A 17,517-nucleotide genomic window follows, 5' to 3' on the forward strand; every position below is an offset into this window, starting at 1 on the left:
TCATTTTTTCCTAATTGTGGCTGATTTGAAAGGGTTGTTCACTAATAAATGTATAATGTATACCAATATTACTATTGTCTTATTTTACTTATGTCATATTTCATGATATATTTACTGAAAAATGTATTGAAATCATAGTAAAGTACAACATAAATGTCAGTTAAGAAAGAAAAAAAATAGGTCCAAAAATATGATAAATGAATATATTCTTTTATATACATATATATTTATATGTATAAATATATATAAAGTTTTATATATTTATGTATAAAATATAAATATTATATTTAAATGTTTTTTTAAATATTTCAATTTAAATCAAATATATATACACTTATATATATTTATAGATCCAAATATGTATATATATATAATTGTGTATCTTTTAACAGCTGATTGCAGCCCTATTGACAATACTATGATCATTACAAAATGTTAGATATCAAACTCAAACATCCGGGTGTCTCTTCACTCAACAGTCCAGTGAAGCTCTGCTTGTGTTTTGCACCATTAACACACATTTCCTCAATAAACCCACATTTTTTAAATTCTTTAATTTATAGTCTTTTCATACGAGCCCATGTAGGTGTTACAGGTGAAGCGGGCGTGGCGAGTAATCACAGGCGCTACGGCAGACGGCTGCAAAACTGTGGCCTCCGTAAGGATCGTGTTTCCTGCAGTCGCTCGAGGCGGTCTGCTTCAGAGTAAACAACCTGCATTTGGTCATTTTATGACACGAGTCAAAGAAAAACATTTAAAAAAGAAAAATGTAAAGGTACATGTGGGGATTTTAAATATCTAAACATATGTACAGGGCATGGCTCATTTAACAACAGGGTTCCCATATTGACTTCAAGTCCAAATCCACTCTCCTGCTGCCTACAAGTGCATTAGCTCTCACCACCACATGGATTAACCATCGTCGCCATGACAACCACTCAAGACCAGCACTGAGCTCGGCCGTCATCGTGGACCACGTGGCTCACATCCGGTCCGAGGTGGAATCCCTCGCTTCTACCGCGCCGCACTGCATGCTGGGAGAGACCAGCAGCCGGTGACAGTTGCTCCCACATAAGGAGTTGGGATGGGCTTCTAGGTTAGCATGAAGCTACGCTAACATTCCAGGGAATGTCAGGAGGTGATTTATGATGCTAACATTCCTGGTGAGAGAAGGACGATAATTACTTTGCTAGCTAGCAGAGAAAATGGAAAACAAACTTCTTTGTCCACGCGGATACAAAGAGGAGCTCCAGGAACGATTTCAAGAAATATTTATTTGATCAAATTAAAGACTTTCCAGGCTACTGGGAACCCTGTATACACACACACACACACACACAACCAAACAAGGACTGGATGCAGGGTGGTTACATGTGGGTCTGTTTCTTCTCTCCAGGTTATGATTTAATCTTGAATGATAACTTGTGTGCATAATGGCCATTTAACAAAATAAGAAAACAAAAAGGGGGGGGGGGGTTGGGATCTGGAGGAAAACAGGAGTGCACGTCATCCATCAATCGTCTGTTAGGTCCTGAACAAAAAGGACTTCAGAGCGACTGAGTCCCGCCTCCTTCAGCGTGGGGGGGTTGGGCCGCTCTTCGGTCGGAAGGCACGGCAAGACCCGACGGGGGAAGTTTGTGATGATCTGAAACTTCTCGGGGCTTTCTTTCAAAGAGAACAGGAAGTCGTAAATTACCTGCGGGAAGACAAAATAAAGTCAAATCACCACGAGTGACGCACGGGGTCCGTACACGCGGGGACCAATGGGATTCCAGGAACAAACATTCTGTGAAACCCCATGTACACACAAGTATATTACCGTATAGACAATAGTTTGATTACAATAATAAATATATAAATGTTTATTCTATTAATCAAACTGCCTAAATGAAAAAAATAATATGACAACATTTCCTGACTTTTCTAAAACTTCTGGGATTTCATTTTTCCGAGGATTTTCCAGGCCTGGACATCACCTTTTTAAAATTCCTTGACTTTTCCAGGTTTTCCATGACCGTACGAACCCTGCGTGTACTATTACGCAACACCCTGCATGTTCCATACAGGGTTTATTCACATGTTGACCAATAGATTTACAGGACATGTTGTAAGCATGTCGTGAAGCCATGACTTTAACCGTACATGAATGAGAGACAATAATGTGATTAAAAGAATAAATATAAATGTTATTCTTTTAATCAAACAGTGTAAATTAACAAATAAATATAAACACATTTTCATGACTTCCCCCCCCCCCCCCCCCCCGAGGACTTTTCCAGGCCTGGAGGTAACAGTTTCTTAATTCCATCACTTTTCCAGGTTTTCCATGACCGCGTGTACTATTACGCAACACCCTGCACGTATCATAGTCATAAATACGTGTGTTCAGGGTAGGAACATTTACATATTTTTTAGGGGGCAATTTTTGCCCCACTGACTGAAATCAGAATCAGAATCAGAAACAGGTTTATTGCCAAAGAATGAATGTTTTCACAAACAAACGAGGTGCATTTAAAAAGAAATTGGGGGCACTTTTTAAACTTTGTTCAAAAATACTAAATATACTTATTTAGGCTTCCAGCATATGAGCAATTGTCATGAAAATGGCATTAATACGACTAATAGGCCGTAGTCTAAGAATAGATTCTGGACCGGGTCATATAGGCGACGATGTTTTTGACAAGTTCATTAAATTATGAACTTATTTTAAGTGCTTTGTGAGTCATATTTTAACGCGCATCGTGTCGGATCCGTGTAGAACGGTGTTTGTATGCGTGGACTCAAACTTCCGGATAAAGGCTGGAGCGCCTCCAGGAGCTCGGCCGCTCCCATCCTCTCAGCGTGGAGCAGGTCTCAGAGCTCCTGGAGACCGCCGGGCGCGTCCTCGCGATGACTCACCGTCAGAGACTGGCCGAAGAGGAACCGGCGCTCGACTCGCGTGTCGTTGGGCAGCTTGAACACGATTTTGACACTTTCTGCATCATCTGCCGGCGGCTCCGGGGGAAGACACTCGGACTTCCTCTCCTTCTCCTCCTCGAGGGTCTGCAGTCCGAACAAAGGAGAGAAGACGATGTTGAAGAGCGACAGTGTGGAGCATCGAGCAGTGAGGGTTAACAATACATCACAATAAAGCAGGTTTACCGGTAAATATATACACACTATATGACATAACCCCATGGTGAAGCCCATCGACACGTCATGGGTCATAATTATGGATGCACCAAATACTGGCCAATTCAGATTATTTATTTATTTATTAGTTGTTTAGGATTTTCTTCCCAAGAAATATAATTTACTTTTTCCACACAATTCAAGATGGTGTTCTATTACTTTATCAATGTCAACTATTGCATAAAAATACACAATTATAATGCTAAAGATAAATTATTCTGTGTATACATAAATAAAACCGTGTGATCATTAGTATTAATAATCTATTATAAACTGCTTGGAGCTCGTGTAAATTCCTAATATCTAATTTATATTGCTGTGAAAATATATCACACACTTCTCACTTAAAAACTAAATTTGATAAGATAACATTTCCTTGAATTTTCGCCCCAGTAGTCCTTGAAGGCAACGTATATTGATAAAAATATATATTTAAATAAAAATACAATAATTAATTTTGTTATCATTTTAATTGTTTCATTCAAGTCGCCACTTTTAATCCCAATAACAAAGTAAAGGGATAGTATTTATTATTAACAGTTTCCACTGAATAATTTTAATGATTTTCCAGGATTATGGTAAAAACTATTTTGCCTGGAGCCTTGCCGTCAAATATCGCCGCTCATTCTGGTTATAGACTAAACGTATACATAAAACAATGACAAGATATTTAAAAATACAGAAAACATACATGATAACATTAAACTACACACTAATAATTAGTCGTGGAGAACTCACTCGTTGTCTGCGCTCCTCGGCGAGAGCGCTCTGTCGGACCTTCTCCTCCTCTTGCCGTATCTGGTCCTCCTCCTCCCGTTTCTTCCGGTCCTTCTCCTGGTCGGCCTGGAGGGAGGCGAGGTAGGCCACGTCCTGCTGCTGCCGGAGCACCTGCGTCTGGCTCCTCTCCTCCCTGCAACACACGATGCGTTCAAGGAACCCGGGGAAGCTTTGGCGGAGCGGCTGGGTGCAGGGTTGTAAATGCTCCATCCCAACATGATGTCACTCATTTTCATTTGCGAGGAGAGTCCCGCCGCGCCGATCGCTCTCTGCCTGCTGGGTGACGCGTCGTGTCACAGATGAGCTCAAAGATCCACTTTTGATTTTTAAATTATTGTAATAAATAAAAAACGGTACTAATAAAATCCACGCCGTGACCAAACGGGACGAAGATGAAACCTCCCACCACTCTATTAATGCCGTTCTTTAAATTAGGCACCAACATCCATTTGGAATCACGGTGGTCAAATATCACTGAAACCACAAAACAGGATATATAAATGACTGTCTTACCACTCTGAATATAGGAATAAGACATGTCATATGTGTTGTAACTCTGTTAAATAGTTCATTCTATACACATGGTATCTATTACACTTTCCATTCTGGGAGAGGGATCCTTTAAAACAGGGGTGTCAAACTCATTTTCACCGTGGGAAACATCAGCTGCCCTCAAAGGGTCGTAACTGAAACATATACACGTATAAAATACTCCACAACATTTTGTTAAATAACTCTTTGCATTTGATTATTGTTTATTTGAGTGTAGAAATATTGTACATAAGAAATGTTCTCTTATATCATAAATCGATTTAATTTGAAACCTTCAAAATAAAAGCACAGGATATTTTTCTTACATTTCTTTAAGAAAAGACGATCATACGTCCTTCAAGCCATCAGGGGCCACATTTGGCTCGCGGGCCTCGTGTTTCACACCTGTGCTTTGGAAGGTGGTGTGAGGTGTGCGTACAGATTGTAAAGCCCTCCGATGTGTGACGAGATATCTCATGTCAAGCAATCGAATGTGAGCGTGTTGATTTACCGCTCGAGGCGCTCCGACATCAGGTGCGTCTGGTTGGCGTCCATGATGAACGTGAGCTGGTTGATGAAGTCCTCCGGCTGAATGAGACCCTCCAGCCGGCCCACCACGGTCATCTTGCGGTCCTTCAGCATGATCATGGCCAGGAATGGGTAGGTGTTCTCTCGCAGCGCTTGGGACACTGAAACACACACAGACCACATCCCACTGAGTCCCTGTGGGAGCTAGCAGGATGTTAGCTCGCCTCCCAGTAGCTACTGCGACACAGGAGGGGTGGATAGAGACTTTAGAGAAAGTCAACCTCCACCTCCCAGTTACTAATGATAATATGATAATCCACAGGACTCATTGCACCCTTTATTCTTTTGATGATCTTCACAACACAAACATCTTTCCTTGTGTGTGTGGTGACAGAAGGTTCAATGAACTCAGAACCAACAGCTTAGATCAAAGACGAGAGGCCTTTCACCCAGATTCAAATCCTTCAGTTTTAGTACGACTCTTACCTCCTTCATACAGAAGTAGATGAATATATGAAGTGTGCCTACATGCGTGAGGGATAGATTTCTGTCATGCTCATGTGACATATTCATCAGCGGAAACACGCAATGGTTGCATAACAATAGATGTGGTTACCTCTGTAGCCCTCTGGCTTGCTGGTTGAGCATGCCCAGAAGAGCATATGTGTGTTGAGGAAGGTTACGACCTCTTCTGTACATAACGTGGAGCTAGGAAAGTCACAAAATGAACCATTTAGAAGTGAACATGGATACAAAAACACAGGTTTTAAATAAATATACCAATATCGGTCTTGGGTTTCCGTACGTCACAGAAATGCACCGACACCGAGTCGCTCTGTGACACATTCTGATGGCTGACAATCGATGGGACGTAAGGTAATAACTATCGTACCGGCAAAACTGGTCCGTGTCTTGATGATCCTCCCCATGAAGGTACACTAATAAGTAGCGGAGCTCCCGTTTGGCATCATTCAGTGCCTACACGCGTTCCAGGGAGAACAAAAGCAACATTATAATAACTACAATTGATTCAGAGCAGGACAGGTGTATGTTCTGCTCACGGAACTCACCTGGCTGTACGTTCCCTGGTAAAATACAGGGTGCGAGCGTCCATACTTCTCCTCAAAACTATGCATGAAGGACACGACATCACGCACCGGGTCCGTCACACGGCCACGAGGATCTGGCCGGACGAAACGCAGAGCGAACCTTGAGGGAAGAGGACATCGTGGTGATTAGAGACCTGTCTCTCATCTGCAGCTACGCGGTTTAAATGTGCCTAGATTACCTGAATATGTCCAGAAGTGTGTAATATGTAAATCTGAAAGGTAGCATTATCATGTAGTAACTCCATCCTAATAATCCCTGAAAAGACACAAAGCAGTCCATGAGATTAAGACAGTAGAAAATAGGTAGAAAAACAAATTCAAGAAGACAGTAAAATACAATTGTAAATGACATTTTTTAATGATTGGTTTCAAAGAAACACACGCCACCATGTGGCTGTGTGTCAAGCATTAGCAATAGTTTTACTGAATATTGTAGGAGAAATACAGTATCATTTGTGGGGCAAAAATAATAAACTTTTAGAATACAAACATTAAAAGAACCTGCAGACTCACCCTGGGCTGTGGCCTCGAGACGATGTAACTATGTACTCTATGGTCTGCTGTGTTAACCTGTAATGGTCTGGTTGGCGGAGGGTTAAACACACTGGGCATTCCTTCCTGTTCATTAAGTCGGTCCTGTACTGCCGCCTGAAACGGAAGCATTAAAGTCCATCATGTTAGAGAGAAGTCCTTCAATAAACCAAAAGAAAGACGGAACAGTTCACTATATGTAAATAGGACTAAACATGTAAAAAGCTTTAAGGTATATCGATATATCTTCATATTAATATATCTTGAGACAATCCTGTTCACATCGATATAGCTTGATGTTGATTTAATCTTTTTCTTGGCATCCCTCCTCCCCATCCCGGTCCCGCTCTCCATGCATGAGCACAAACTTGACCCCGCTCGCCCGTTTTTGGCTGAGCTCCAGCTAAGCGGGGGCCGATAAACGCAAAAGTATGCCAGAGCGATGATGCAACGGTTGAAGTCAGCGATTACATTACACCATCGGCAGTTTCATGATAAAGTTTCTGATCGATCATACAATAGATACAGATGGATTTTTTTCTGTAGGCCAATAAAATGTAGTTTCTTGTATATGTATTTAGAAAAAAAAATGTGTCATTGTAGGGTGCCGACACAGTTAGATGCATATGTTATAAGAGTACATGGTGTAGCTCTGTGGTCGAGTGACAGAGCAACAGAAGACGCACGGACATCAACAGTAAACGTATCTCTCAGTTTGCATGTGGATGCAGCTCCTGATGAGCAACACGTGAGGCTGTGGCCATGTTCATAATTATTATAGGATGCAAACTATATAAATATATACGCCTGTTTGTTGAAAATGGCATGACTATATGACTGAACTTACTGAATTAAAGCAAAGCTTCATTATGTGTCTCAAACATAGCTTAGCCACACAATACACATGTTGATAACAGCGCTCGTGATATCTCACGTTATCTTTTTAAAACACTGAGATACACGATGTGCAGATATTCAGCCTAAAAATAGAAAGATAGCATGTATGACTGAGTCTTTCACCGTGTGACTTACCTCTATGTTCCAATTATGCTGTTCTAATGTGCGACGACATTGGTCCATCGATTCCAAACCAGTCAGGTCCTGTTAGACAATAAAAAAATAAGAAGTTAAAGGCCTCAAATTGATCAGATAATCACGCGAGTGTGTTTGTTTATATAACGCTTCCGTACGTCGCAGTGTGTCAAATTCTTAATGAAAATATGACAAGAATCATCCCAAATTAAACGGTTGACAAAGATCGAAACTAAGGTCAACATTCCCAGAGAAACCTCACGTCCATCCTGAAGCAGCAGCGCGTTACCGGTTCGCTCCTCTAACGGGAGATACCGACGTGAACCGGCACCGTTAGAATGGACTACATCTACGGGATCGAACGGAGCAGACGGTCGCATCGCTCGTATCGTCACAAACAAAACTAAATTAAATTGAGTTTCCCAAAATCGCCATTCTGTGGCTGATGAACTTTCAGCGACGCCGCTGTTCACTCAGCGAGTCTTCACCATCGCCGCTGGACGCCGCCGTGACCGTTAGCCGAGGATAACATACATTTCATTAAAATGCAGCGCGGGTGATGTCGGTTAACACGGTTGGATTCGGTGTGTTGAGTGTAACATAAGCATCGAGCAGTTTAAAGTAAACAACGGCCCTCCCGAGTCCCACCAGCCAGCTAGCTTAGCTAGCTAATATCAGCTAGCTATGCTAGCGTTAGCTCGGGCTCAAGTTAACGGCGGCCGCTAGGGGGCTCGCGCAACTTGACTGTGCAAAAAAAAAAAAATCTAAACGTGAACGGTTCCACTTATTTACGGCCGACTCGGTGTCAACGGTCGTGTAATCGACACGCGGGGGTAGGGTGGACGAATGTTAGTGCTGAATTCAGGCCGTCTACCTGGAATTGAAGGAGCTTTTCTGTCTGCGCCTGAGATAATTCTGGCTCCTCTGGCGCCGCCATCTTACCTCGCCAATCATCTAGCGAGGCGTAACGACGTGACTGTCTCTTCCTGATGCTCCCCGAGCTCTCGCGAGGTCTGCGGTCTCTTCCTGATGCTCCCCGAGCTCTCGCGAGGTCTGCGGTCTCCCGCCGCCTAGCTTCCGGGATGTCATCGGTGGGCTCGCGACACCGGACGGGTACCGGGGTTTTATTAATACCGCGGTCTCCCAAAAATACTGGAAACTATCTACGTCAATGTCACATTTGGTCCTTAACTGTGAAACAATGAGAACACAAAATTGATGCAGTTTGATGGCGTCACCGTGGCCTTATTAAGATGGACCAAATAATTAACCGAGACACTAAACGGCGGATTATTGTGAAAATGATATTTAGCTTGCAGCAGCCCTACTCAGTTAATATGTTTTTGTCACGGTTGCTGCTTTATTTATTAGATATCAGTGTTTTATCTGAACAATTCTAAAACTATTATAATTGTTCAGTGAGCACCCCACTTGCTGTATAACTAATATACATAAACGTACGTTATTGCCATCAGATATGAGTTATATTTATGTAAATGGTGAAAAATACTTCCCTTTCTGAAATACTTTAAATGCCACTTCTATCGCGTCTCTCTGTCGCTCTCATACACACAGAAACAAACCTAACGCATGTTGTGCTACTTGAGTGTAAATACATTTATTTTTGCCGTTTGTGGTTTGATTTCCACCAACTATATCACTGTTAAAGATCCCCGGTGAATTGTGTAAATGAAAAAGGTTAAACGTGTAAGAATATTCCCTCAGGTTGAATTGTACATTTGACAAAGACAAAGTTGACACACAAAGATCATTTAATTGTTCTCTTCTTAAACAGTCTGTAAATTAAAAGGCAATCATTGCGTTGAAATGGTAAAATTAGGAAATTCACAATATAGCACCCTGTGTTATTTATATGTCAGCATGTCACTTTTTCCCCTCCACCATAATGATGTGGTACCCAAACTTTGTCTTGACAGGAGGGTCCGTGTACACTGGTTTATCCATGGTACTGATAGAGAGGGCAAACGCTGCTTCCTGGAAAGGTCCAACCATCGATCCTCGAGTCATCCATCCCAGATCACCCTGTCATAAACAGAACAATCATGATGAAAGAAAACATACTATGCACCTAATATTGGGACCAAGCGAGTGAAGACGTGCAACCAAGGCAAAGGGAGATTTTAAACACATGTGTGCAGGTATTACAAATATATATAAAACTATTGCAGAACTAGTGCAGGAATTTAAGAACATTATTTAAACTATTATAATGGCTTCAGTTATAAGGCCCAATTAGGTCACATATAAGGATGTGAGGTAAAAGCTTTGTTGCAAGTGACAGCCTTATTTCCACTGAGGTTTCCCAGTTTCTATAGATGTGTACGCTTATATATAAGCACACCTGTTGTAGTGTTCTGGTGTGGTGCAGTGAAAAGATGTACAAAGTTGGTAAAAAATAGCAATTGCTCAGCCAAATTTATATGATGAGTAATGGGAGGTATTATTCACCAGTTTGGAATTCATCACCCATGAATACTTATTATGTGGTTTCGGCCTGATTATTGTATTTCATATTCAACACAAGCTTTTACCAAATAAACAGAATGCAGTCATAATTGTGTGTTGTGGAGACAGGAAACAATAGAAAAGACCATCGCAGTTAACGCTTACAGCCAATAATACTGTGGCATCTTGTAAATCAAGCTATAAAAAAGCAAACACAGTTGTGTTAAAAAACAAACAGACTATTACTGATTGTGACTGCGTGCTCTTACTCCTTGTCTCGCTTTGTCTTCACTGTATTGCGTCGCTACTTCGCTGAAACGGACTCCAGCTTTCAGCTTCTCCATCGCCTCCATGCATTTCCCATGTTTTTCACAGAGGATGTGTCGAACCTGTGGAACACACAGTCAGACGTCAATGAATGAACAGGCTGGGAGGCAACCTGGAACTTCTAAATCATGGATACAGGATATGATGTAGATACATTATTCCCCCTCTTCTGTGTGCATGTATTTCCAGCCATAATGCTTTTCCCCCCTCCAGTAATAGTGGAGAGATAGAAAAAACTAAATACATCCAAATATGTTCAGAGAACAAACTACAGCTCTGGTGTGGACATAATACCAAATAATACCTATTCCCATAATTGCCAGTTAAATTGCAATTGTTAATGTGTCAGGACAAGTCAAATTATTTTACTATTGAATTATTTCAACAGGTTTCTATATCGTCTATTTTAGAACACAGCAACGTGTAGGCTACATGGTATTTATTGATTCACTTTGTTGTTTTACTTCTCGTTCAGGTTTAATTTCCTTTGAGCTAAACATGACTTTAAGAACAGTCCTCGTGACGTCATATGAGACGTGTTTGCAGGTGTAATCGACGTTACCTTCACAGCGGTGCCTCCCTTGGGTGCTTTCTCCTTTTTCTCAGCGTCTGCACCTCCTGCAGCTGCTCCTGCACAACACGCAACACAGCAACCGTTACGCCGACGTAAACCCACAACCACGTCACGTCATCACGTGGACGCGTGTAGTTATTCAAACAGGTGGTGACTACAGCTCATACCAACACGGAGCTCGTGGAACACTCACCTTTACCGCCTTTGCCACCTTTTCCCTTCGGTGGCATTTCTAGATCAACATTTACTGAAATTCAAGAGTGAGTGAAAAAGAAAACACTGCGCTAGCTTCCTGACATGCGCAGTAAGCTGCGCACAGAGCTCTGTGTTCTTCTTCGTGTGTTGGCAGACTGCAGCCTCTCCACGCCTACACCGCCATCTAGTGGCATGTACGTAAAACGACACGACCGACCGAAAGGTATAGAAAAACACACTAATAGGAACATGGGCACGTATATTATCTTTAATTCATGAGTTTCAAGTGCAGTCCAAGGTCTATCTTGGCATATACTATTGTTATGGACCCCGTTTACTATCCTTTTGTCATGTAATTAAAACGTTATCATGGATTACTTAATGAACAATATCTTAATTATTTAGCTATACGACATAGGCTTTAATGGGATGTGAATGCGCCAGAGTTAAATAGTAGGCTCCCTAATGCAAAAGTAAACACGGCAGCAGCGTGTGTTCCTGACATGCGCAGTAAGCTGCTCACAGGCGGTTTGTATTCTTCTTCTTCGTGTGTTGGCAGACTGCAGCCCCTCCACGTCTACACCGCCACCTAGTGGCATGTACCTCAAACGACACAACCGGCCTAAATATAACATAAACAAACACACAAATAGGAACATAGGCACGTATATTATCTTTCAATCCTTAGTTTCAAGATCTATCCTGGCCTATACTATTGTTATGGACCTACTCTAGACGTTTACTATGCTTTTCTATGTGATTAAAACGTTAGCTTGCATTACTTATTAAACAATATCTAATTTATTTAGCCGCGACATGGATTTTAATAGAATGTAAATGAGCTAGACAGATAGTATAGTAACCCTGATAAAGAAAATATAAAGAAAAAAATCTGTCATTGAAATAAACAGAGAAGCATTGAACTCTCGTCGCAGCGAGGCGCGTTGCCACGGCAACCAGACTGCACACACACACACACACACACACACACACAAAAGCACGTGTCGACGCTCCTCGGAACGACGCCAATGGAGAAGTACGAGCAGGTGTTGTGTCTGGGCCGGGGAGGAGCGGCCGACGTGTTCCTGATGAGGCACGTCGAGGCCAAGAGCCTGCGCGCCGTGAAGAGGATCAAGGTCCCGGACACCGGGACGGCCAAAACCCAGCGCGCGCTCCTGCAGGAGGCGGAGATCCTCAGCAGGCTCGAGCACCCTCACGTGGTCAAATGCCACGAAGCCTTCGCCACCGACGGCTTCATTTACATCGTGATGAGCTACTGCGACGGGGGCACGCTGGACGACCAAGTGAAGGGGAGGAAACCCACGGACTATTTCCCAGAGTGCACCGTGATGGGCTGGTTCTCACAGCTGGTTGTGGCTTTAAATTACATCCACGGGGTGAGGATACTGCACAGGGACATCAAGACGTCAAACGTGCTGCTCACAAAGGACGGTGTGGTGAAGTTAGGAGACTTTGGGATCTCCAGGGTGATGACGGACACGGCGGACATGTCGTCCACGTGCGTGGGCACGCCCAGCTACCTGAGTCCAGAGCTGTGCCAGGACGTCCCCTACAGCTCCAAGTCGGACATCTGGGCTCTGGGCTGCCTGCTGTATGAGATCTGTGCCCTCAGGCCTCCGTTTGCGGCCTCGAACCTCCTGAGTCTGTTCTACAAGATCACCAAAGGGGAGTACGACGGCGTGCCGAGCGTCTACTCCGACGACGTCTCCTCTCTGGTCCGGAGGATGCTGCGCCTCGACCCGGACGACAGGCCCACCGCCGCCCGGCTGCTCGACTCCGCCTGCGTGCGAGGCCACCTGGAGTCTGCCGAACACGTCACGAAGAGAGAGGAAGAAAAGCAGCAGCTCGACCCGGAGGCCGCTTCCAGCGACGAGGAGGCCGAGCGCGATGCGTCGTGCGCGGGAGGATCGAACCACTGCGACTATCCGGAGGACTTCGATGAAGATGAAAGCTTTCTCTCTCTCGAGGAGAAAGTGGGGTCGCCCACGAGGAGCGAGTCTGCTGAGCCTCTTGGTAACGAACAACACCTAAAGAGTACAATGTGCATGTGTTATTATATTTAGCCTGTTACATTGTTATTGGGGACTGTCGTGCATCATCCATAAGCATGATGTCACCACTCGCTGGACATCTCTCTAAATCATTTCGTCATTCTCAAAGGTCGTTTCAGGTCAACGCTGAGAGAGAAAAACAGGAAGCTGCGATTCTCTGGAAAATGGTCTCACGGACTTTAAATTTAGGATGCCTCCAAAATATTCTCCCTAGAAAATAATAGTTATTTATTAACCAAAATCTCAACAACAATGTTTTACTTTGAGCGACATGGAGAGGACTGTAGATTCTTCATGAGTTGTTTTATGATGTTTGACAGTTTCTCAGAGCAAAGGCCTCAAACACTCTTCTTCTCTCTTCTCTCCCTCTCGCAGTATTTTCGGAGGCGTCTGACGTCTCGGAGCAAGTCGAGTACCCGGACGACTTCGAGGAAGCCGACGTGGACGAAGAAGACGAGGACGAAGCTCGCCGCGCTGCCCCTCAGCACGACGACGCAGCGGAGGAGGAGTTCAGGCTCTGCGACGCCGGAGGGTTGAGCATCACATTGAAGGCACTGAGGGAAAACGGCTAGAAGAGAAGCACATGGACGGGCCGCGGAGGGGAATGAAGAGAAATAAAGGACAAGTGGAACAGGGAGATGTCTCACAGGGGCCTCATCGGTGAAGGTTTTATGCAATCGCTGTTAAAAAAACATGCTTGAGAGACAATAAAGACGTTTTCCTGCCAGATGAGGTGGAGAACGTGCTGCTCAGGGCGGCTGTTGAGTCCAATGATGGTGGTCATGATGCATGGAAGAGGAGACTGTATTATTATTCAAGTTCTCTAATTTTAGAAAAGCACACCTACAGTTACACAGGTTGTTCTGAAATGAAAAAAATATATAATATAATGGATATTAAGTTCCATAAACTGTCTCTAATTCTAATTGTTCATGTTTATTTTATAAGTGTTGGTAAAAATCACACATTTCATATTAAATTGAGCTTTTTAGGCATTTCCCAGAGAAACTGCAGCAACGTTAATGTCACGGCACATGAGGTCAGCGCTCGCATTCGGGATGTCCCCATCACCTCCTCTTCCTCCTCCTCCTCTTCCTCATCAGCGTTGCTGTCCACTCGGGGAAAGACCAACAGAAACTATGACATTACCCGTAGTTAATAATGAATTAGAATAGGAAACACAGTCATAATAGGTTTTTTTCTGACCATGAATCTGAGTCTGAGGATATTTTCGGAGCGAGTGAGAGAAGAAAAAGCAGAAGAAGAGTTTCTCAGTTTATTTTAACACACTTCCTTTTATGCTAAGAACTTGTTATCTTTCACTCTTCCTCTCAAAGAAACACCGCTTCATGACTTTGTTTCCATCACCTGCAGCAGTGAGGATGAATCGTTTGTCATCCATAAGCTGTCGTCCACATGTAATATGTATTCCCGGTAAATATCGGATCCCCTGGAGCAGCGAGGAGTGAATTAGAGAGGATGTTATGAGGACTGTTGACATATCTAAACAGTTATGGTGAGTAGTCATGTGACCGTCTGGTGGTATGACGTCACTCTCTCACTCTCTGAGGATGAAGCTGCTCACCGTAACTAATGATTTATAGATATAACTGACCACAGAAACTACGGAGGTGATGTCATTGTTAGAAGTCGTCCATTAACCGCTCCTGGATCACAATACTCAGATTTCCTACAGTGTAATAATACAACAGAGAGAAGTGTGTTATAGTGTGTTTAAAATATTTGCAGGAAATTCACAATGTAACAGTGAACACCTGAATTCCTTACTAAAATACACTTAAATACACTAAAATACACGTAAATACACGTAAATACAATAAAATACACTAAAATACACGTAAATACACTAAAATACACGTAAATACAGTAAAATACACGTAAATACAGTTAAATACAGTAAAATACACTTAAATACACGTAAATACAGTAAAATACAGTAAAATACACTAAAATACACTAAAATACACACGACAGAAACACGTCACGTTACTTTGTTTCAGTCGTGTTTCTGTCGTGTTTCAGTCTGAAACAGAGTGGCGTCCAGACCGTGGTGTGTAGGGTGAGTTTCACACGGAGCTTTATCATCTCCATCTTACACAATGCAGGGAAACAAGATGTTTCAGAACCGACGTGATGAAATGATGGACTCTGCTCTGCTGGACTCAAGATTCAAATCTTTTGCCACAACATTTAAATTTGTGTTGCTCACTTGCAAAATGTGAAACTGGCACATAACACACAACCACTCAACTGAAAAAAACTATATGCATTTCCAGGTAGGTGTATTGCATACGACTTCCTCTCTGACCTCTATATACAGTGCATCCGGAAAGTATTCACAGCGCTTCATTTTTTCCACATTTTGTTATGTTACAGCCTTATTCCAAAATGGATTAAATTCATTATTTTCCTCAACATTCTACACACAACAACCCATAATGACAAAGTGAAAACTGTTTTTTGCAAATTTTTGCACATTTATTAAAAATAAAGAAGGAAAACATAACATGTACATAAGTATTCACAGCCTTTGCTCAATACTTTGTTGAAGCACCTTTGGCAGCAATTACAGCCTCAAGTCTTCTTGGGTCTGATTCCACAAGCGTGGCACACCTATTTCTGGGCAGTTTCTCCCATTCTTCTTTGCAGAACCTCTCAAGTTCCATCAGGTTGGATGGGGAGCGTCGGTGCACAGCCATTTTCAGATCTCTCCAGAGATGTTCAATGGGGTTCAAGTCAGGGCTCTGGCTGGGCCACTCCAGGACATTCACAGAGTTGTCCTGAAGCCACTCCTTTGTTACTGGGCTGTGTGCTTCGGATCCTTGTCCTGTTGGAAGATGAACCGTCGCCCCAGTCTGAGATCCAGAGCGCTTTGGAGCATGTTTTCATCGAGTATGTCTCTGTACGTTGCTGTATTCATCTTTCCCTCAATCCTGACTCGTCTCCCAGTTCCTCCCGCTGAAAAACATCCCACAGCATGATGCTGCCACCACCATGCTTCAATGTGGGGATGGTATTGGCCAGGTGATGAGCAGTGCCTGGTTTCCTCCAGACATGACGCTTATCATTCAGGCCAAAGAGTTCAATCTTTGTTTCATCAGACCAGAGAATTTTGTTTCTCATGGTCTGAGAGTCCTTCAGGTGCTTTTTTGCAAACTCTAGGCGGGCTGTCATGTGCTTTTTACTGAGGAGTGGCTTCCGTCTGGCCACTCTACCAAACAGGCCTGATTTGTGGAGTGCTGCAGAGATGGTTGTCCTTCTGGAAGGTTCTCCTCTCTTCATAGAACAATGCGGGAGCTCTGTCAGAGTGACCATCGGGTTCCTGGTCACCTCCCTGACTAAGACCCTTCTCCCCCGATCGCTCAGTCTGGCTGGGCGGCTCTAGGAAGAGTCCTGGTGGTTCCAAACTTCTTCCATGTCCGGATGATGGAGGCCACTGGGCTCATTGGGACTTTCAATGCTGCAGAAATCTTTCTGTACCCTTCGCCAGATCTGTGCCTCGATACAATTCTGTCTCGGAGGTCTATAGATAATTCCTTGAACTTCATGGCTTGGTTTATGCACTGTCAACTGTGATACCTTATATAGACAGGTGTGTTCTCAATCATGTCCAATCAACTGAATGTAGCACAGGTGGACTCCAATCAAACATCTCAAGGATGATCGGTGGAAACAGGATGCACCTGAGCTACATGTTGAGTGTCATGGCAAAGGCTGTGAATACTTATTGACATGTTATGTTTTCGTTCTTTATTTTTAATAAATGTGCAAAAATTTGCAAAAAACAGTTTTCACTTTGTCATTATGGGTTGTTGTGTGTAGAATGTTGAGGAAAATAATGAATTTAATCCATTTTGGAATAAGGCTGTAACATAACAAAATGTGGAAAAAGTGAAGCGCTGTGAATACTTTCCGGATGCACTGTATATAAACAAGAATGGGCAGATAGCGATCACTTAATTACTCACGTGAAGAAAAAACAACGAAGAAAAGCTGTTGAGGAAGAGCGAGAGAGAGAGAGAGAGAGACTACGCTGCAGTATGATGAAGTTGCTGGTTGCTCTTGTCGTCCTGTTGCATCTCTGCTGTGGATACAAGTCCAACATGACCTTGAACTCAGAGATTCTTAGAGGACTGCAGACCCTGAGGAGCCTCCACGAAGCCCGAAACGGCAGCATCACTTT

The 17,517-nt window shown here is 43.1% G+C and overlaps 3 protein-coding genes across 3 annotated transcripts; 1 reads left to right on the forward strand and 2 right to left on the reverse strand.

Annotated features, from left to right (window-relative positions):
• Positions 1-537: 537 nt before the first annotated feature.
• faf2 (Fas associated factor family member 2) lies at positions 538-8,657 on the reverse strand. The gene is made up of 11 exons (XM_056439951.1): positions 8,554-8,657; positions 7,680-7,748; positions 6,630-6,764; positions 6,296-6,372; positions 6,078-6,216; positions 5,900-5,985; positions 5,624-5,715; positions 4,991-5,168; positions 3,910-4,081; positions 2,899-3,042; positions 538-1,696 (listed from the first exon to the last, which is right to left on the reverse strand). The coding sequence occupies exons 1-11, from the start codon at positions 8,614-8,616 to the stop codon at positions 1,514-1,516; spliced, it is 1,338 nt and encodes a 445-aa protein (XP_056295926.1). The 5' UTR covers positions 8,617-8,657; the 3' UTR covers positions 538-1,513.
• Positions 8,658-9,433: 776 nt separating this feature from the next.
• Positions 9,434-11,346, reverse strand: pin4 (protein (peptidylprolyl cis/trans isomerase) NIMA-interacting, 4 (parvulin)). Its single transcript, XM_056439461.1, has 4 exons — positions 11,240-11,346; positions 11,035-11,102; positions 10,415-10,534; positions 9,434-9,722 (listed from the first exon to the last, which is right to left on the reverse strand). Exons 1-4 carry the CDS (start codon positions 11,274-11,276, stop codon positions 9,564-9,566), a joined length of 384 nt encoding a protein of 127 aa, XP_056295436.1. The 5' UTR covers positions 11,277-11,346; the 3' UTR covers positions 9,434-9,563.
• Positions 11,347-12,258: 912 nt separating this feature from the next.
• nek12 (NIMA-related kinase 12) lies at positions 12,259-14,286 on the forward strand. Its single transcript, XM_056439628.1, has 2 exons — positions 12,259-13,275; positions 13,689-14,286. Exons 1-2 carry the CDS (start codon positions 12,270-12,272, stop codon positions 13,883-13,885), a joined length of 1,203 nt encoding a protein of 400 aa, XP_056295603.1. The 5' UTR covers positions 12,259-12,269; the 3' UTR covers positions 13,886-14,286.
• Positions 14,287-17,517: the final 3,231 nt, after the last annotated feature.

This window comes from Pseudoliparis swirei, chromosome 19 (assembly GCF_029220125.1).
Source record: "Pseudoliparis swirei isolate HS2019 ecotype Mariana Trench chromosome 19, NWPU_hadal_v1, whole genome shotgun sequence".
NCBI classification, from domain to species: Eukaryota; Metazoa; Chordata; class Actinopteri; order Perciformes; family Liparidae; genus Pseudoliparis; species Pseudoliparis swirei.